The sequence below is a fragment of the Paramormyrops kingsleyae genome, chromosome 5 (assembly GCF_048594095.1).
Source record: "Paramormyrops kingsleyae isolate MSU_618 chromosome 5, PKINGS_0.4, whole genome shotgun sequence".
NCBI classification, from domain to species: domain Eukaryota; kingdom Metazoa; phylum Chordata; class Actinopteri; order Osteoglossiformes; family Mormyridae; genus Paramormyrops; species Paramormyrops kingsleyae.
In genome coordinates, this window is record NC_132801.1 from 33,312,973 (window position 1) to 33,329,022 (window position 16,050).

Below are 16,050 nucleotides of genomic sequence, written 5' to 3' on the forward strand. Positions count from 1 at the left end.
ACCCGATCCTACCCGAGCCCGTGCACCATGTGTCCGAGCCCGACCCGGTCCGACACATTAACTGTAATTATGAGCCCGAGCCCGATTTAAACCCGACTATTTTTTAATACGTGAGCCGTTGTAACAGACGTTCTCAACTACAATTCTAAGTTGTTTGAACTACAGAAATTAGTTTAGATTTATCTTAATGAAAAATGCAACAAGGACGAAGCATGTAAACTGCATTGTTTGTTTATTCAGAATGGATCGCAAATAGATCCGAATGAAAAAAAAAACGTGAACAATGATAAACACAGAAAATGAACAAGTAATTAACTTTGGATGGCATATTTAATAAATATGATAAGTTTTAGAATATTTTTAACCAAAATAGGTAATAGCGGAGCTGTTGTTCTGATGTCCGCAATTATTGAGACACGTTTAGAAGAAAAGCACGTTTTCACTTATCCAGTTCGCTTGCTGCTGGAACCAGTTTGTGTGCTCGGCATCGAACTTTAAGTAAAGGGTTAAGAAAAAGGTTAAATCCTTCCGTAAGCAGCCAACGAGGTATGTGTTAATTAAGTTTTAGTTAAGTTTGTTGTATTTAGCCATGTAAATGCTAACTGAGGTTCGTGTTAACTGTATATGAATTCTCTAAGCTGTCTTTATTGTTATTTATGTTTATATTTCATTTGAATTTCAATGTTTGTTAGCTAATATTGTAAGTAAATGTGCTTGATTTTGTGTTTCCGTATCTGTATTTAGTTCTCACGTCTGCCATGATGGTGATAATAACGAAGCCACTGTCTTTCGAATAAACCGTCGGCTCAGTTAAATGCAAAGGACTCTTGTGCTCGTGTCTTACGGGAGGGAGCTACATTTATAATTATGGCATAGCTCTCCACCCAATTAGGCTAATTAAGTAATGATTAAAAAAAAAAAAAACCACACACAAATGCTTGATCATGGCCCGGCCTGGCCCGAAGATAGTGGCAGGAAATATCGGCCCGACCCGGCCCACGGATCGGGTCGGGTCAAGTCTGGGCTCGGCCTCGGGCAGAGAATCTAAACTCTACTACTCATGACAACAGCAGTGTGTGTCAGGATATTTACACAATGTGACCAAGGCCACTTTTGCTTCTTAAATACCAGAGATGTGACAGTGTTTTCAATTGACTTTGTTTGTGTTCTGTAAACTACACGTCAAAGTACCTCTAATAATGGGATGAACCACAAAGCCTGGGCCGGGGGAGTGAGGAGGTACATACAGAACAGTATATAGTAAGATTTATCAAAAGTAATGACCTATTGACTGAAAATGACAGCATGTGTAATGAGTAACTTATATAAACAGTGTTAGTCTGTTGTCCTGTTGGTGGGGGGTGTGTGGAGACCAGATTAATCAGGTCCAACTTAGCACTGTAACGTTTTTCACTATGAATTAGCACTGTACAGTACAATATCTGATTTTATGTCATGGTGTGTCTTTTATGTCATGGTGATTTTATGTCATGGTGTCTTTCCATTACCCCATGACAATTCAACCTCCATCCACAAGGCATATGTTATGCTTACGTGTATAAATATGTACAGTTTGTCATGGAATATAAGGAATGTGGAAGTAAATGATTAAATAGAAACGCTCAGAATTTGTCCCTGTTCGGTCTGTAATCTCCCCATTTGGCCAGCAGGTGTCAGTGGCCATCACGTTTTCCCAATGTTTCCTTGGTTTGTTCTGTCCCTAGTGTGTTCCCCTGCTCCCTGGGCCCCTGTGAGGCTAAGTGGGCTAAGCGGATGGCTCAACCCAAGGAACTCCTCTATTGTGGCTTCGAGGCTGGCCATAACAGAAGCATATTTTGGCCGTAAGATGCGACTCCATGAAAGTCAAATAAACTATATTTAAGCCACATGGGAGCAAAGCAGCAGTTCAATTAAAATGTTAAAAAGATATTGTTATTTACGTCCATGTTAATAATTTTAGATGGGGGGGGCTATCTTGAATATTTGGGTGTTATAAGTGATGGAACTGTTGTGGTTGATCCTGACGATATTTACAAGTGGGCCCATGTGAAAGCCATCGATAGCAGAAGCCTGATGTAAACAGGCTAACAGCACAGGAACAGTACCATACAGCACTATAAGCTGTAAGCCAGCCACATGGCTTTGAATGAACCAAAAGCTTAACCAAAACAATGATTCTTTATCCCCTTGTACAGTTCTTGCTATTTATTTTCTACTCATTATGTCACTTTGTATAAAATCAATTTTCCTGGTTGTATTTACCAATGTCTAATAAACTATACCTAAAATGACCACTGTTAGATGGATAGAGATTGGACTTGTGAGCGTGTAGTGTGTTTCTGCTGTCTCTACCCACAGTCTTTTCTCACTGTCTCAACTTAGTGTCTCTACCGGCTGTCTCTACCCCCTCTCACTACTTGCTGTCTCTACTCACTGTCTCTACCCACTCTTTACTCACTGTTTCTACCAACCATTTTTACTCGCAACCTCTACCTGCTGTCTCTGACTTATGCACTAACACTGATGTTTTGTCTTTATATGACTGTACATCTTCAAAATCAGAACGTGGATTTGGCTGTTGCTGGAGCTACTGGGGATAGCAAACTGCTGGGTGTGTTTTAGAGGATTTATTTAGAATCCTTAGCAGGATTGTATTGAGCTGGTTCCTGTACAGTTTATAGGAATTTTGTGGTTAAATAAGTCCTCCATACTCTCATTGTGTACTGTAATAATATAAGTATAAATAGCCATGAATGATATTGGGAGAAAGGTGTGGATTTGTCTTGCAGTGTGAGCTTGACCCACTTCCCTGAACCGCGGGGTGATCTGATCTTCTGAAGGACGGTAGCTGCTCGTCGTGCTGACAGTCACGGAGATGAAATGGTTGCCCAGCTGATGTGACTTAAATAGAGGCTTAGAAACATCCGTTGTCTCTTTGAAGCAAGTTGGTGTCTGACTCCACCCCCAGGTAGATCGGGTGAGCTCATCGTCATGCTCTGGGATGATTCAGCACCAAGGACAGAGCAGCGTGGGCAGCCCCCTAATACCCATAGACACAGCATACATCCTCACCGGATTATTAAATGTAGGCCTCTCCTGTTGGTGGGGTGTGTGTGGAGATAATGGCATGCTGAACAGTGCAGCATCCCCTGCCTGAGATTATTGAGATCATTATCAAAGTGTCCTTTGAGTCAGTGGGCTGTCCTGTGTGCTGCATGTGAACTATGAAGATGTCTGTGGCTGCAGTTAGATGGAGGACTTCTGCTCTAGTGTGGAAGGTAATGGAGTTGCCATCTCCTACCAGCAGGACTGTAGAGTGATGATTAATGGTGTGTTTCTATCTCAGCAGAAATTGTCATGCGAACCTGTTGGACACCTATAGTTCTTAGGGTTATTTCTTCACAGTTTACTGGTCTCCATTGTTATTTTTGAAGGACTGCATTTCTGTTGCACATCTCAGTGCTTGTTGTTACAACAAGTACTATGGTTCCTGAAAAAGGAAGGACTGTTATTCAGCAATTGAATAAAAGTTACTCTGTAGCTTGTATGCTGGTGAGGGGCAACATGCAGCCCTCAGCATATGGAGTTGTTAGGGAGTTGTTGTGGAAGATTGTGCGAGATGTGTATTGACCTGTTGTGCCTGCTGGTAAGTAAGAAGTATTGACTGTGTTGCACAGTAGGAAATGTTTAAGTTCATATTCTCTACAGGACTGCAGTCCAGCAGTCTAACCTGTACTGACGTCACTTATGTCAGCTGTAAAGCACATGACATGTTTCATGCTTATGTTGTGAAGCACTTCCTTACTTCCTTATTTGATTTAGGGGAAAGATTGTAGGACTGGAAAGGCAAGTAAACCTTTTTTTTTTTTTTCGAAAGAAAAAAAATTACTGAAATTTCGAGTCGCTTAGCAACTGCCTCTGCTCTTGCAGGGTGTTTGAAGCCCAAACACGCACAGTGGGGATTTCGTGCACGCCGGGTACGCTCAGTGTCCTCCCTGGGTGGGGGAGGGGGGTGTCTAGCACCCTTATTAAGCCTTCTTGCTCCCCAGAGTATGAGGGTGTGTGTGTGTGTGTGTGTGAGAGAGAGAGTACGTGCACGCACATGTCACGTCATTTGCAAACTCATGAATAAGACATTGGTTCCTTCTCATATGTAGTGCTTGTTATTTTGAAGAAGCAAACATGATCACCTTTGAGGTTTGAACATACCTTTGCTAGAAAAGGGGCAACAGCTTGAAAGGGAAATGCACATGGTATAGGCAAAGGAACTTTATTTGCAACAACACACATAAGAAGATCTAAACCAAAGAGACCATGTGGGGTTGAAACAACAGCAGGTGGAAAACACTGGAGCGAACTAGGAAGGAAACTGATAAGCAGGGGAACACAGAGCTATCTCTCAAACTGTGAATGGGTTTAGAGCGAGGGGCATCCACACAGATCACAGACAAACAAACCTGAACACCTACAAGTTACACTCATACAATGGCCAACAGAGGAACAGGACAAGGGCAGGCACATACATAGACAGATGGCTGTAGGAGTAGGTGGGGGATAGGTGTGAGTTATTAACAATCAATAAGCACTAAGGATGCAAACATTAGGAACTAGGGGCTACATAGGGGATACAAAGCATAATGAACACAGGAAGGGTAAACTAGAAATATACTATAGACTTCTACTGAAAACATAAACACACTAAACACAATTAACATAGGGTCAACAGAGAACAACGTGTCCAACAGACGGTCTGGGAAGCAGGATAACTCTATCGCATGCTTTCATTCAGCCATGCGGCAACTCAAGGAGCAAGGGAATACAACAGTGACAAAAGTGCTAAACCTTGGGAAACTCCTGGAAAAGAGCGGGGTGACCAGCAACACCTGCTGGTTAAATGGGGAAATGACAGACACAACAGGACAAGAAAGGAACTAATCCTGACAAGGGGCAGGTACTCATTCCAGGCAGCACAGGGCCTCCCTGCAATTTTATCAATATTTCATGAGTTACTTCTCAAATTACACATATTATATAGATCTATAATATATAGATGTTGTTGTTATAGATATTAAATAGTGCAACGGAAATATGTCTACTAAACAAACTCAAATCCATATGATAAATTCTTTATTTGCCCTTTTCATTTGACTTCCATAGCCTGGGGGTCACAGTGCAGGGTCAGCCAGCGTGTGGTGCCCCGGGAGCTGGGGGTTAAGGGCCTTGCTCAAGGGCCCACGGACATGTGACTTATTCTGCCGATGCTGGGCATAATCAGTGACCTTCTGATCTCAGGCACAGTGGTTTAATTAAGGCTGGTTCATAAATTCTCAGCACAGACGCAACACTCATGTATCCACTCTGCATGTACGTACACAGAAACGTTCATAGTTCTCTAGTCAAGCCGCATACTTTGCACATGTGCACAGCATGTTGTATTTATATTTTTCTTAATGATAATAATATAAATTATTATTCTGATATTCCCTGCACACGTACCACAGCAGTGAGGTTTATGTCCGTTTCTCTGTTTTGCAAATTCAAAGCCAGCTCAGAGGGTTGCCAACAGGGTCAGCTGGCTGGTGTGAGATTTTCAATTCCAGGCAAGTCTGCCCTTACAAACATACGCATTAACATGTATGTAAGGGTTTATTACCTTGTAAATAATCTGTCGTGTTCACGAACTTCCCCAATGCTCGTCAAATGCAGCCATGTTGGTGTTTAAAGTGGATGCTAGCAAATCGATCATGTGCAGTGTGTCCAGAGTTGCGCGTACACCACTGCGCGTACACCACTGCGCGTACACCACTGCTTGGAGACAAATTTAAAGCGCAGCAGGCATTTGTCTGCGGTTGCGCACAATGACGTCAAACACGCCATGAACATTCGAGTGGACACATCCGCTAGTATGTGTGCAGAGAAGTACGAACCAGCCTTTATTCTGCTGAGCCACATGCTGCCCTCTGCTTGACAGGCCCTAATATGTAAGATCTTTTTTACAGGCACTTTATTTGGTTGGGGACATAAGGTGCCAAGCGATGGATAACAAGGCTGCCATTTTGGATCCAGCACAAGGAAAATACACAGGGTAAACTTCTGGTCCTTGGAAGGGCAACAACTGGGATCTGGCAATACAGACTGGACATGTGGTCTGGGGCTGAGACACAAAGCAGAAGTCTGTTTGTTTAAAGGTGTTTTTGCTTTCTGGGTCTCTTTGTGTCGTGGGGGTTACTTCCTATGGCTACTTGTTCTTGGCAAGGCGTCCTGGCCCAGCCCTCCTTATTACTATGATTCACTTTGCTTTTTTATAGAAATTGATGCGATTGATGCTAGACTGGTGATCACAGCCGGACCTTAAAGGGGCGGCCAAGGAGGATAATCTCCTTTTTTTTTTGTGCCAACTTTGTGGTCCTCCTGGAGGCAATGTGCAAAGTCTGCCTTTATTGCAATTTACTTAAAGCCAGCTCCCTTGTGACATTCCCATTAACATTTGACCTCAGGGATCCAAACCAGCTTTGAAACGACTCAATATCAAATTTAATTTGACAGGCCCTAACGAAACAGAAAAATAAGCATCCATAACAAATGGTAAATAAATGGAGCTGTCAGTTTGCACTAAGGACTGACAATGGAATATTTTATGTGCTGTAGACCTGAGGCACTGATTCCCTTATCAGTCTGTTTGCCTGTGCATTTATTGCACCCTGTTTCCATCAGCCCGTTTGGGAGAACTTGGTCCGAAGAGAAAGGTAAAGAAGTGCAGGCTCCCGCTGACAGAGGACGGAGCAGTTGTAGCAAGATGATTGGTCCTAGGGACGATGTTTGGCCGGCTGCCTCATCGCCATGGACACCTGAATCCTGAGCTGGAATATCAGTACCTATGGGATTTTTGTGATTGTTGAGGTCAAAAATGCTTGATTTTGCAGTGGCTTTTTTCAAGATTTGTGACAGTTTGTGGACCAGGGTTGGACCATTCTGAAATGAATTGATCGATTCCAGTCCAAATCAGGAAATGGAACTGGAGTTGCGATTGGAAAAAAACAACGGGGAACAGAATTGGAGTTGAATTTGAATTTCAGGGAGATTTAAATTCCAACTCCAGTTCCATTTCCTGATTTGGACTAGTCTTGATCAATGCATTCCGGAATGGCCCCAACCCTGTTGTGGACTTCTGTGTTTTTTTTGTAGAAAATTGCCAAAATTGCAGGTTCAGGAATTTTTTTATATACCACCAGTGCATAAAGAGACATAGGTAATTACGTTCTTTGTTTTTCTTCCATCCTCATTTTTTTTTCTGAATACCAGGACCATGGGATATTAGGCCTGGGAGATTTAGTGTTAATATTAGAGTCATAATGTATTGTGTTTTATTTGATTGCATTAATGAATACAGTATTTTGATAGCCAGATGGGAGAATAGCATGAGCATGTATTTGTAATAAACATCTAAAATGTTCCCTCCTAGTTGTAAAAAATGTGAGAGTTTAGGTTATGAAGTTGCACAGAATCTCAAAATTCAGAGGTATGGGGGTGCGTACTAATTACGGCATGTTGCTGCACCCACCACACAACAAGCCACCTCAGGGATGACGACCTGAGTGCAGTGGGTGATGCCTCAGCACCACAGTAGACTGAATAGACCAGTGTTTCTTTTTCTGGTGGTTGGAGAGCCAATCCTGCCACCAACCCCCAGATTTCCCTGTAAGTTGGAGGACCTCCTTACAGGGCTGGATGTACATTAAAATCATACTCAGGACAAAGCAATTGCAGGTTAAGGGTCTTGCTCAAAGGCCCTAGAGAGTAAGATCACTCTGGGATTTGAACCAGCAACCTTTCCTCAGAGCCACCACTCCACCCACCTGCAAACCTAAAACCAAAGCTAATAGCAAGGGTAAATCTGACGCATCCTCACTAAAACAGGACAAACCCATGATTCATTGTGTCCCAAGTTTGTTCTTGGGAGGCAAGTTAGCACGATGGCTCTTGCCAAGAACAAAAGTACGACCTTTGTGGTCTTGTTATTGAGAAGCACTCATTCAGTGTTAGTGTCTCATGGGGAAGCTAACGTTTGCTGGTTCTACGTGTTAAGAACGTAGGATTTTTATTTTATTGATAGATTTTGCCTTAAAATCTTAAGAACTTAAGAATGTTATTAAGTGCACTTTCAGTAGTTGTCAGACTTCTGTTTTTATAGCCATTTGCCAAATAGGTTTCCACACAGTTCAGAATTAGTGTGTTGATCAGCTTGTTAAGTACCTGTGATAATGTGTACATGTGGTTTATGACATTAATCTCTGAGGTGTGCGATTAAAAAAGTAGTTGTACATCCCTACTTATAATACAATTCCCTCTCGTCTCATTTGAAAGCATTGAAATTCAGCTTGTACTTGCTTGAAAGTAGCATTTTTGTTGGAAATTAATAATCTGTACATCATTAAATTTAAACCATTAAAGCAATACATGGGTCATTTTCACAAACTTGAGAATGACCCATATGCTCCCCTTTATGTTAATTCTACATTAATTTAGGAATTCAATGTGTGACTCTTTATACTCAGCTGTTGGTTGAAACAAAATTTTGGTCTGGATTTTTACTTTCTGGACCTGAACTATTCACCTTGTGTGTGTGTGTTTGGATTTGCATAGATCACATTTGAGGACCAAATTGTCCTGAAAGTGTAGTAAAACCTGAAATTTCCCTATTTTTAAGGACATCTTTTGAGGTCCCCATTTAGATAAAGTTTGATAATGCAATCAAAAAAGTAAAAATGTCAAAAGTCTTGTATTTGGGTTGGTTACTTATGGTTAAGGTTAGGGATGGGTAGAGGTTAAGGGTGTCATGATTGGGATTAGGGTTTTTCCAGTACAAATGAATGGACGGTCCCCATTTAGATAGGAAGACCTATCCAAATAAATCACTTCTCTGTGATGACACTTTAAATTTGACAAGTTATCCAGCTAAGCAAGAAATGTGGCTTGATGATAAAAATCACCAGATGTGCCTCGGTGTGCAGAACATAGCACAGGATCCTGTACCATAAACAACCTAATAGATAAATAGCATTGATTTTGTTTGCTGCTGCTGCTGTTGCAGAATTTCACTACAGTTTAAATAAATGGAGAGAAAAGACAGTATTTATATATATTGGGGGATGCACAACTTCAGATTTTTTTTTTTAAGTCGACAGTCGTGCAATGAACATCGAATTGGCATCAAATAATTAGTCATTAATTAATGATGTCATTAATAAAACTACAGGAGAAGGGAATACTTTGCAGCAAGCGACAATCTGTATTCACAAACTCTTACGTGGAACATAAGCAACTAGAAATGACAAGACATTGGAACTCAGCAGCAAAAATGTATGCAACAATAATACTTGTATGCTACTTCCATTTAAGTGCAAAAGAAGAAAGATCGAAATGTTGGTTTAACACTTACGGAGGAAATCAAAATTCAAGCAAGATCCAACCTGTAGGCCTGCTCCTCTCTCATAGTCCTGCTCAGTCACAGTTTTTGCTTTTTTATCCTAGTTTGCATGTAGGAAGATAAGTGCAGCAATATGGGCTGAGTGACTCCACTGCTGTCTCATGACGGTATTCCCAGGCAGAGAAGAAAATTCTTTAGCCTGGGGTGCTGGTGGCGGGGACAGCTGTAACCATAATGCACTGCTCCATGGTGGAGGATGTCCACAGGTCAGTTGTTGGGAACATTCACTGGGCTTTCATTTCCTTCACGATATTTTCACACAGTAATATTGGTGTTTAATAGTATTCCGCAGTGTGTTGTAAGACGGGACCTCACATACTGGTTCACCAAAATGCAGTACATTGAAAACTTACAATGCTTCAGCTTTTTGGTGAATGAGATGGGTTGCTGTCCTCATCTTCCTGGAGTGGAGGCTAGCAAAAACACACGTGAATGTGCACTGAGATAGCGTCACAGTACGTTTCATGGTCTAGATGCAAGTGGTCTGTTGATTTGTCCATTTCTTGCAGAAAATGTACGGTAAATTTGAAAAATTGCAAGCGCTTGTAAATATTGTAGAGTTTGCTTGATTTTGCATTAATATTAGTGATCGCAGAATTTCAAAATCCTAGAAGCACTGGAATGTCCTTCCCCATTCTGATTTTCTGCATTTCATACCTACTATGACCAGCATGCATGGGGTCCCCGAGCTTGAGGTGCCTCAGTCTGAACCAGATGGGGTCTGACCTAGTTTTGGCGCAGCAGGAGTGAAAACTGGGAATCACATTATCTGCTCACCTGCACAGTGGCACTTTTCTAAAATGAACGGCAAAAGCTTCTATACAATTTCTGTTGTTTTTTTTTTTAAATCATTTTTCATTAACATCGTCAGAACCAGTTTCATCCATTTTTACCCGCTGGTCCTATGTAGGGTCTCGGAGGTCCAAAGCCAATCCTGGAAGCTAAGTCAGGATGGGGCCCAACCCCTGGCAAGGCACATATACACACCAATCATGCAAACACATTCACACCTACCGGCAGTTTGGCGACTCAGATTCATCTTGGCATGTTTTTGGACTGTGGTGGGATACTGGAGAATCCCTCCAATAACATGGAGAACATGCAAACCCCACTCACATGGGGCCTGGTTTCAGAGGTGTGAGGCGGCAGTGCTAAGCAGTGTCCCACCGTGTGCCACCAAATCAAATCAGGCAAGTTATTATTAGCTGAATGCCACTCAGCATTGTTTTATGGTATTATTAAGAGTTTTTTTTTGCTTTTGTGACCCTCCATTTGTCAGGCAATTCTATAAAAGGACCATGCATCCCACTTCTGGTATCTCTGTCTGAATACTTCCTTTGTCTGCAAGCTGTACAGTTTTATTTTTTTTTTTTTAAAAAAAAGCAGTGAGTTTCAAAATACTGCCCTGAAAGGCCTTCTGCAGAGCTCTGGGCACAACTCAAGGTTTTTTCACAAAAAGTTGGCAGTCTGTTGAAATATGTTCCTGAACTGCACTTTGTAGAGACATACAAGCTATCTACAGTATAAACATTATTATCCGACTTGCAAAACGAACACTTCAGCACAAATTGACTAGCAGCTTAACCCACTTTGCGAGAGCAGATAGGGTCAGGCATCCGTCTCGAAGGTACCAGCATGAGGCAGACTCAAGGACATTAAGCAAACTGCTCATTATAATGCAATGTTTTAAGCCACTGCGCTGCCCTTTTTGGCAGAGAAATGGAAGAAAACAGAAGGACGTGAAACAGAGATAGAGTTCCTCTAACTATACTAAAGCATCACTTGTTACCACATTTTAGAACGCTGATGTGTATGTAATCATGTCCCCCTTCGCCCTGGTATTGATCACTTATTTCTAAACATAAACTGGGATTTTAATTGCATTTGAAGTTTCATTGAATCTTTTTTATTGAGAAGTCACAATGATGTCACTGCGTCCAGTTTGCTGTTTTTTGACACAAGGAGTGAGATTTCTGTTTCTGTTAAATTTGCAAGTTGCAGGTTTTTCAATTTGAAGGTTTTTTCCCCACTTTTATTTTTTTTAAAAAGTGTGTTTAATGATGAAGCTCATTAAAGCTTTTGGACAGTACATGGTTAATAAAATGATATTCATAGTTTTGACTTGGGAGGGGGGGTAGCTTTTTAAATCACTCAGTCCATCTGTCCATGTTCCAGAACAATGTTGCAGTGAGCCAGGGGCACCCAAGGTAACACGGAGTGCAGGGCAGAGGAGACCCTGCACTCCATGCCAGTGACTTTCTAAATGCAAATTATCCTTTTATTTAATTTTTTTAAAACAGCAGGAATGCCAAATAAATAAATGGCGGAATAGCGCAATCATTAAAACCTGAAAAGTATTATCACTGGAAAAACCATGGGTAGTTATGCTTGTCATGCCTAATTTGAAGGTATTTGTTTTATGAGTATTCATGCAACTATTTGTTATGCATATATTTTAGTTTAACATTTTATGAGAAAAACCAGTTCTTCTTTTTCTGGAGACTGTGACTTAGAGCCAGTTCTCTGAAAACCGTCTGCGGTGTTGAAGAAGTGTGGACAACATCAGGCTAAACGCGTTCCAGTTTCAGCTCGATGCTAAAGCCGCAGAGAAACCTTCCTGTGGTTTTGAAATACTCACTTTCCAGAAGTTGGACAGAGGGCTGGCAGACTTTCTGAGGAGTCAGCATGCCTCTGGTTTACTACTAATGACTGAACTTTACAGGAATGAGCAACAGGAGATTGCAAAGAGTGCTGAAATTTCAAAGCTACCCCACAATAAATTTGCAAATAACTGTTGTAAGTTTCCTCTCCTTGTGAATTTGATGAAAAAATCTTGGGACCTGCAAAATTCCAGTTGCACATCATCAAGTGAGAAGTACAGTCTGACAGAAATGGTGACCAAAGCACCTTTTGATGTGTCATATTTGAATTAAAGTCTGCAAGAAAAAACATTGGCTAGCCGTCATGTCAGCCTTTAGTGGCAGACAGTGGTAACCATCCCACCTCAATGTTAATTTCAGAAAAATAAAGGGAAACTCCACTCTGACATAATTAATCGGGATTGCCAGGAGAATGATGGACGACCGGTTTGCTAAATGTAGAGATGACTTGCTGTTGTTTGGCTTTGCCACTTGGATTCGTGGTCAACTCAAACCCCAGAGCATGCTGCCGCTAGATGCTGTTTCTTGGCGTACAATGGATGTGTTTTAAAGCAAATTGAGGGATAAATTATTCCAGTTGCTTTTGCCTCTCTGCTTCAGCCCAAGGAGTCTTTGTAAAAAAAAAAAAAACATCTTGTCTTTAAGGACAAGTTGAAGAGGTGGTTTGTCTGTTGAATGCCAGCGACTAGCAGCTGGCCAATGCAAATGTTTGTTCTAGGAAGACTAATTGTGATCAATATTATGGTGCAGCGTAAATCTTCTTGAGAACATTTTTTATTCATGGATGACATTTCTGTGAGCCAATATGATATTTAATTATACGCACACAAGTCCAACCTATATCAGAGTTCTTGGGGCATATCGTATATATATTAGTATACATTGCAGTGTTGCAGTCCAGTTGTGCAAAATGTGCCATCGAGCTGAAATGCAGTTTGTTCTGAACTAATTAATATGATACCACTGAGGTGATGTGTATATGGCAAAAGGCAGGCCTGCAGGAGGACGGCCAGTGAAGCTTTAGGGAATAGAGCCCATGTAAGTGGACCGCTTGCCCACTTTAACTGTGACTGAGTGCCTTCCTGTCATGATGTCAGGATATTGACTTGTCACACCATCTTCATCTACAATGATACCATTGCTCTCGCTGTAATCACTAACCCCTGTAGCACACTGGCACATGCTGAATCTATTACTGTGCTGTCCTTAATAATGCATGTTTAAAAACATCAATATGGCTTTGCTCACCATAAATGTTTTACCATTCCTTCATATCGATTATGGTTTTTATTTAAACAAATTCAAATAGCTTGAGTATAAATCATAACAAATCAACAATGTAATTCAGTATGTAATTCTGCCCCCTTGTTTTGTCCTGTCATTTTTGTTGATAAATTGTGTCAGTAATTAGATACTTAAGGCAAAGTGACCTTCAGCTGGCGTGAGCTTTTTGGTAAATTGCCAGTTTTTGCTACAGCTGTTAAGTAAGCATCTCTGCTGCTTAACTGAGCTTTTCTCATTGAGCCTTCCTGTGTTGCACGACAATGATGTCAGAGTTATGGGTGAATGAGCCATCTGGACAGTTATACCTCATGGTATGTTCTTTAGCACAGGTCTGTGGGTTTTGGCCGTTTAATACATTAACATATTAAACCCAGGTCTGTTTTCCTGTCATGTGACCGAATGTATTTGCCCCCCCATACCACCACTACCTTCAGGTCCCTGGAGAGAAAGCTGCAGAGACCACTTCTGGCCAAGTCACGTACCCTTCCCAGCATCCCCCAGTCCCCCACTGTCTCCAGAGTGCAGCACTCAGACCTGCTGGGTGGCAGTCCTTGCGGCACGCCGCTTTTCAGCACCAGTCATCCCAAGGCATGTACGCTGCCCTCTGCAGGTAAGACGTATAATCACCTTCGATATTCCATATTGAATCTGCTCATGTGTCCTTCCTGCAGGGTCTTAGTTAGCGGCATGATTCACTTACTGAACTAATACTGACATGTCATTCATATCCTCACTCCATGTGAATTCAGAGCATGCTGTATTGTACACATCACTTGTCTAATGTCTAATAAGTACAATGAACAAAAAAACCATCTTTGTACACAATCCAGCATCACCAGGGGCACGTTAGAGCAGAGGCTTGCTGCCCCCTAAGGCCGATTGCAGGCCCCCTGCCAAAGCAGGCTTTGTCCGCACAGGTCTGGTTCATAGTGCATCAGCAGCAGCAGCGATGCTGAAAGGCCGAGGTGGGGGGGCTTTGAAAAGAGACTGAGCTGCTTCGTGAGGGATGTTTCCCCGGTTTTTGCCTGTGTTCCCTTTATAATGCTGTCAAGCTTCCGGATTTAATGAAAGGCAAACACCCCCCCCACCCACCCACCCCCCGTAATCCACAGCAGCTCTTTCTGGATATTATTTTTTCCTAAGATGAACATTTTCTCATTCAGAGTATGGTGGCATGGTGATGCTGAAAAGGATCACTTTTTACACGATGAAGGAGACCGAGGTGAAAGCATTGACCTTCTGTTTTTTTTTCCTTCCTGGATATCCTAGATTTATTTATTATATCATCTTTATGTGATTATAAAATGTCTAGGAAATGAAGTTAACGTGGGAAAGGACCTGGAGCTTGTCTTGTGTGTCATGATTAACGAGAGGAGGTGGCAGCGAGTGCTGTGTTTGAGGACAGCGTTCCTGTACCGCGGAGCCATCTGAGGCCTCGCACCCCGACGGCAGGCCTTCTCCCAGTCTACTGTCCAGCACTGGCTTCTCCTGCAGTGGAGCACAGCGCTGGCTTCTCCTGCAGTGGAGCACAGCGCTGGCTTCTTTCTTAGGGCAGACACTTGTTCACATGGTCCCCAGCTTGCATGGTTTCTTTAACCTCCCTGTTATTTGCGTTTTTGGCATTAATGTCACATCGACTTTTTTTGACAACCTTTGTATAAAACCTTTCAAAAACATATTAATTTTGCATCTGATTTGTGTGCTCTGTAGATGAATGAGTCCAGTAAATGAATAAATAAAAGTGAGAAATGAAGTGCTTTAATTAAATATCAGGCGAATTACGTAACATTTTTCACAGGAAGCACAGATTTGCTTTCCTTGGGCGCTTCTGCCGACTCTGAAAATCTAAACGCTTTTGTGATTATATCTGGGGTGTGGAACCTGGAAACGCTGTGTGCTAAGAGGCACCGGCGTGGATCCCTAATCCTGGACTCATGAAGAGACAGTGCTAACTGCTACGTCTCCATGCTGCCCTGTTTTTAACACGTGTGTTTTTGGAAGCACTCAGCCCTGCTGTCTGGGGTGAGTCCCCAGTCAGATGAGCGCTGCTTGACCCCCCCCCCCCCCCCCAACCCACTTCCACATTCCACGGGCTTGTCCACTGAATTATCGCCCCGGCGCCACATTCCCAGCATCCCTGGCAGATATGACAACAACCAGTGAGCAGTCAGCTGGCTTCTTCGGTGGGTCACGGTGGGGTGGAGTTAACTCCCAAGGAGCTTGATTAGCCTCAGTGAGAATCACACCCAGTGGCCTCCAGGAGAAACTTGAATTGTGTCAGAATCGGTCACAAGTCAAGCCTGCCACGGGTGTCTGGGAGCAGGAGGCAGGATTGCCCTTGATGCCAGGACAACATGCTGGGATGAAGCAAGGCCTGTCGGTTTAATGTCCTTATCAGCAGCTCCACGCAGGGAACAGTGCTTCAGAGGGTCTCAGAATCTAAGGAATTCTCGTAATCAGCTTTTCGCCAAGCCACCCCCCCCCCCTCACCCCCCGCCAAAACTCATGTCTTTCTCTGTGAGCCAACAAATTGTTTGATTCCCCACCTTCTGCTTCACCGCAGCAAAATGGAGGCGTAAGAAACTTCAAATCAGAACTTCGTAAAGTGAGAAATGACAA

At 42.4% G+C, this 16,050-nt stretch overlaps 1 protein-coding gene across 4 annotated transcripts in view; it reads left to right on the forward strand.

The window, feature by feature from the left end:
* The window catches only part of ankfn1b (ankyrin repeat and fibronectin type III domain containing 1b), a 200,455-nt gene that overhangs the window by 60,358 nt on the left and 124,047 nt on the right, over positions 1 to 16,050 (forward strand). For 3 of the 4 annotated variants that reach the window (XM_072712607.1, XM_023819213.2, XM_023819212.2), the window contains one exon: positions 13,866 to 14,041. In XM_072712607.1, coding sequence (XP_072568708.1) covers positions 13,866 to 14,041 — 176 coding nt within the window. Of the gene's footprint in view, positions 1 to 13,865; positions 14,042 to 16,050 lie in introns of those variants that run through there. The other variant, XM_023819218.2, reaches the window with a different exon arrangement.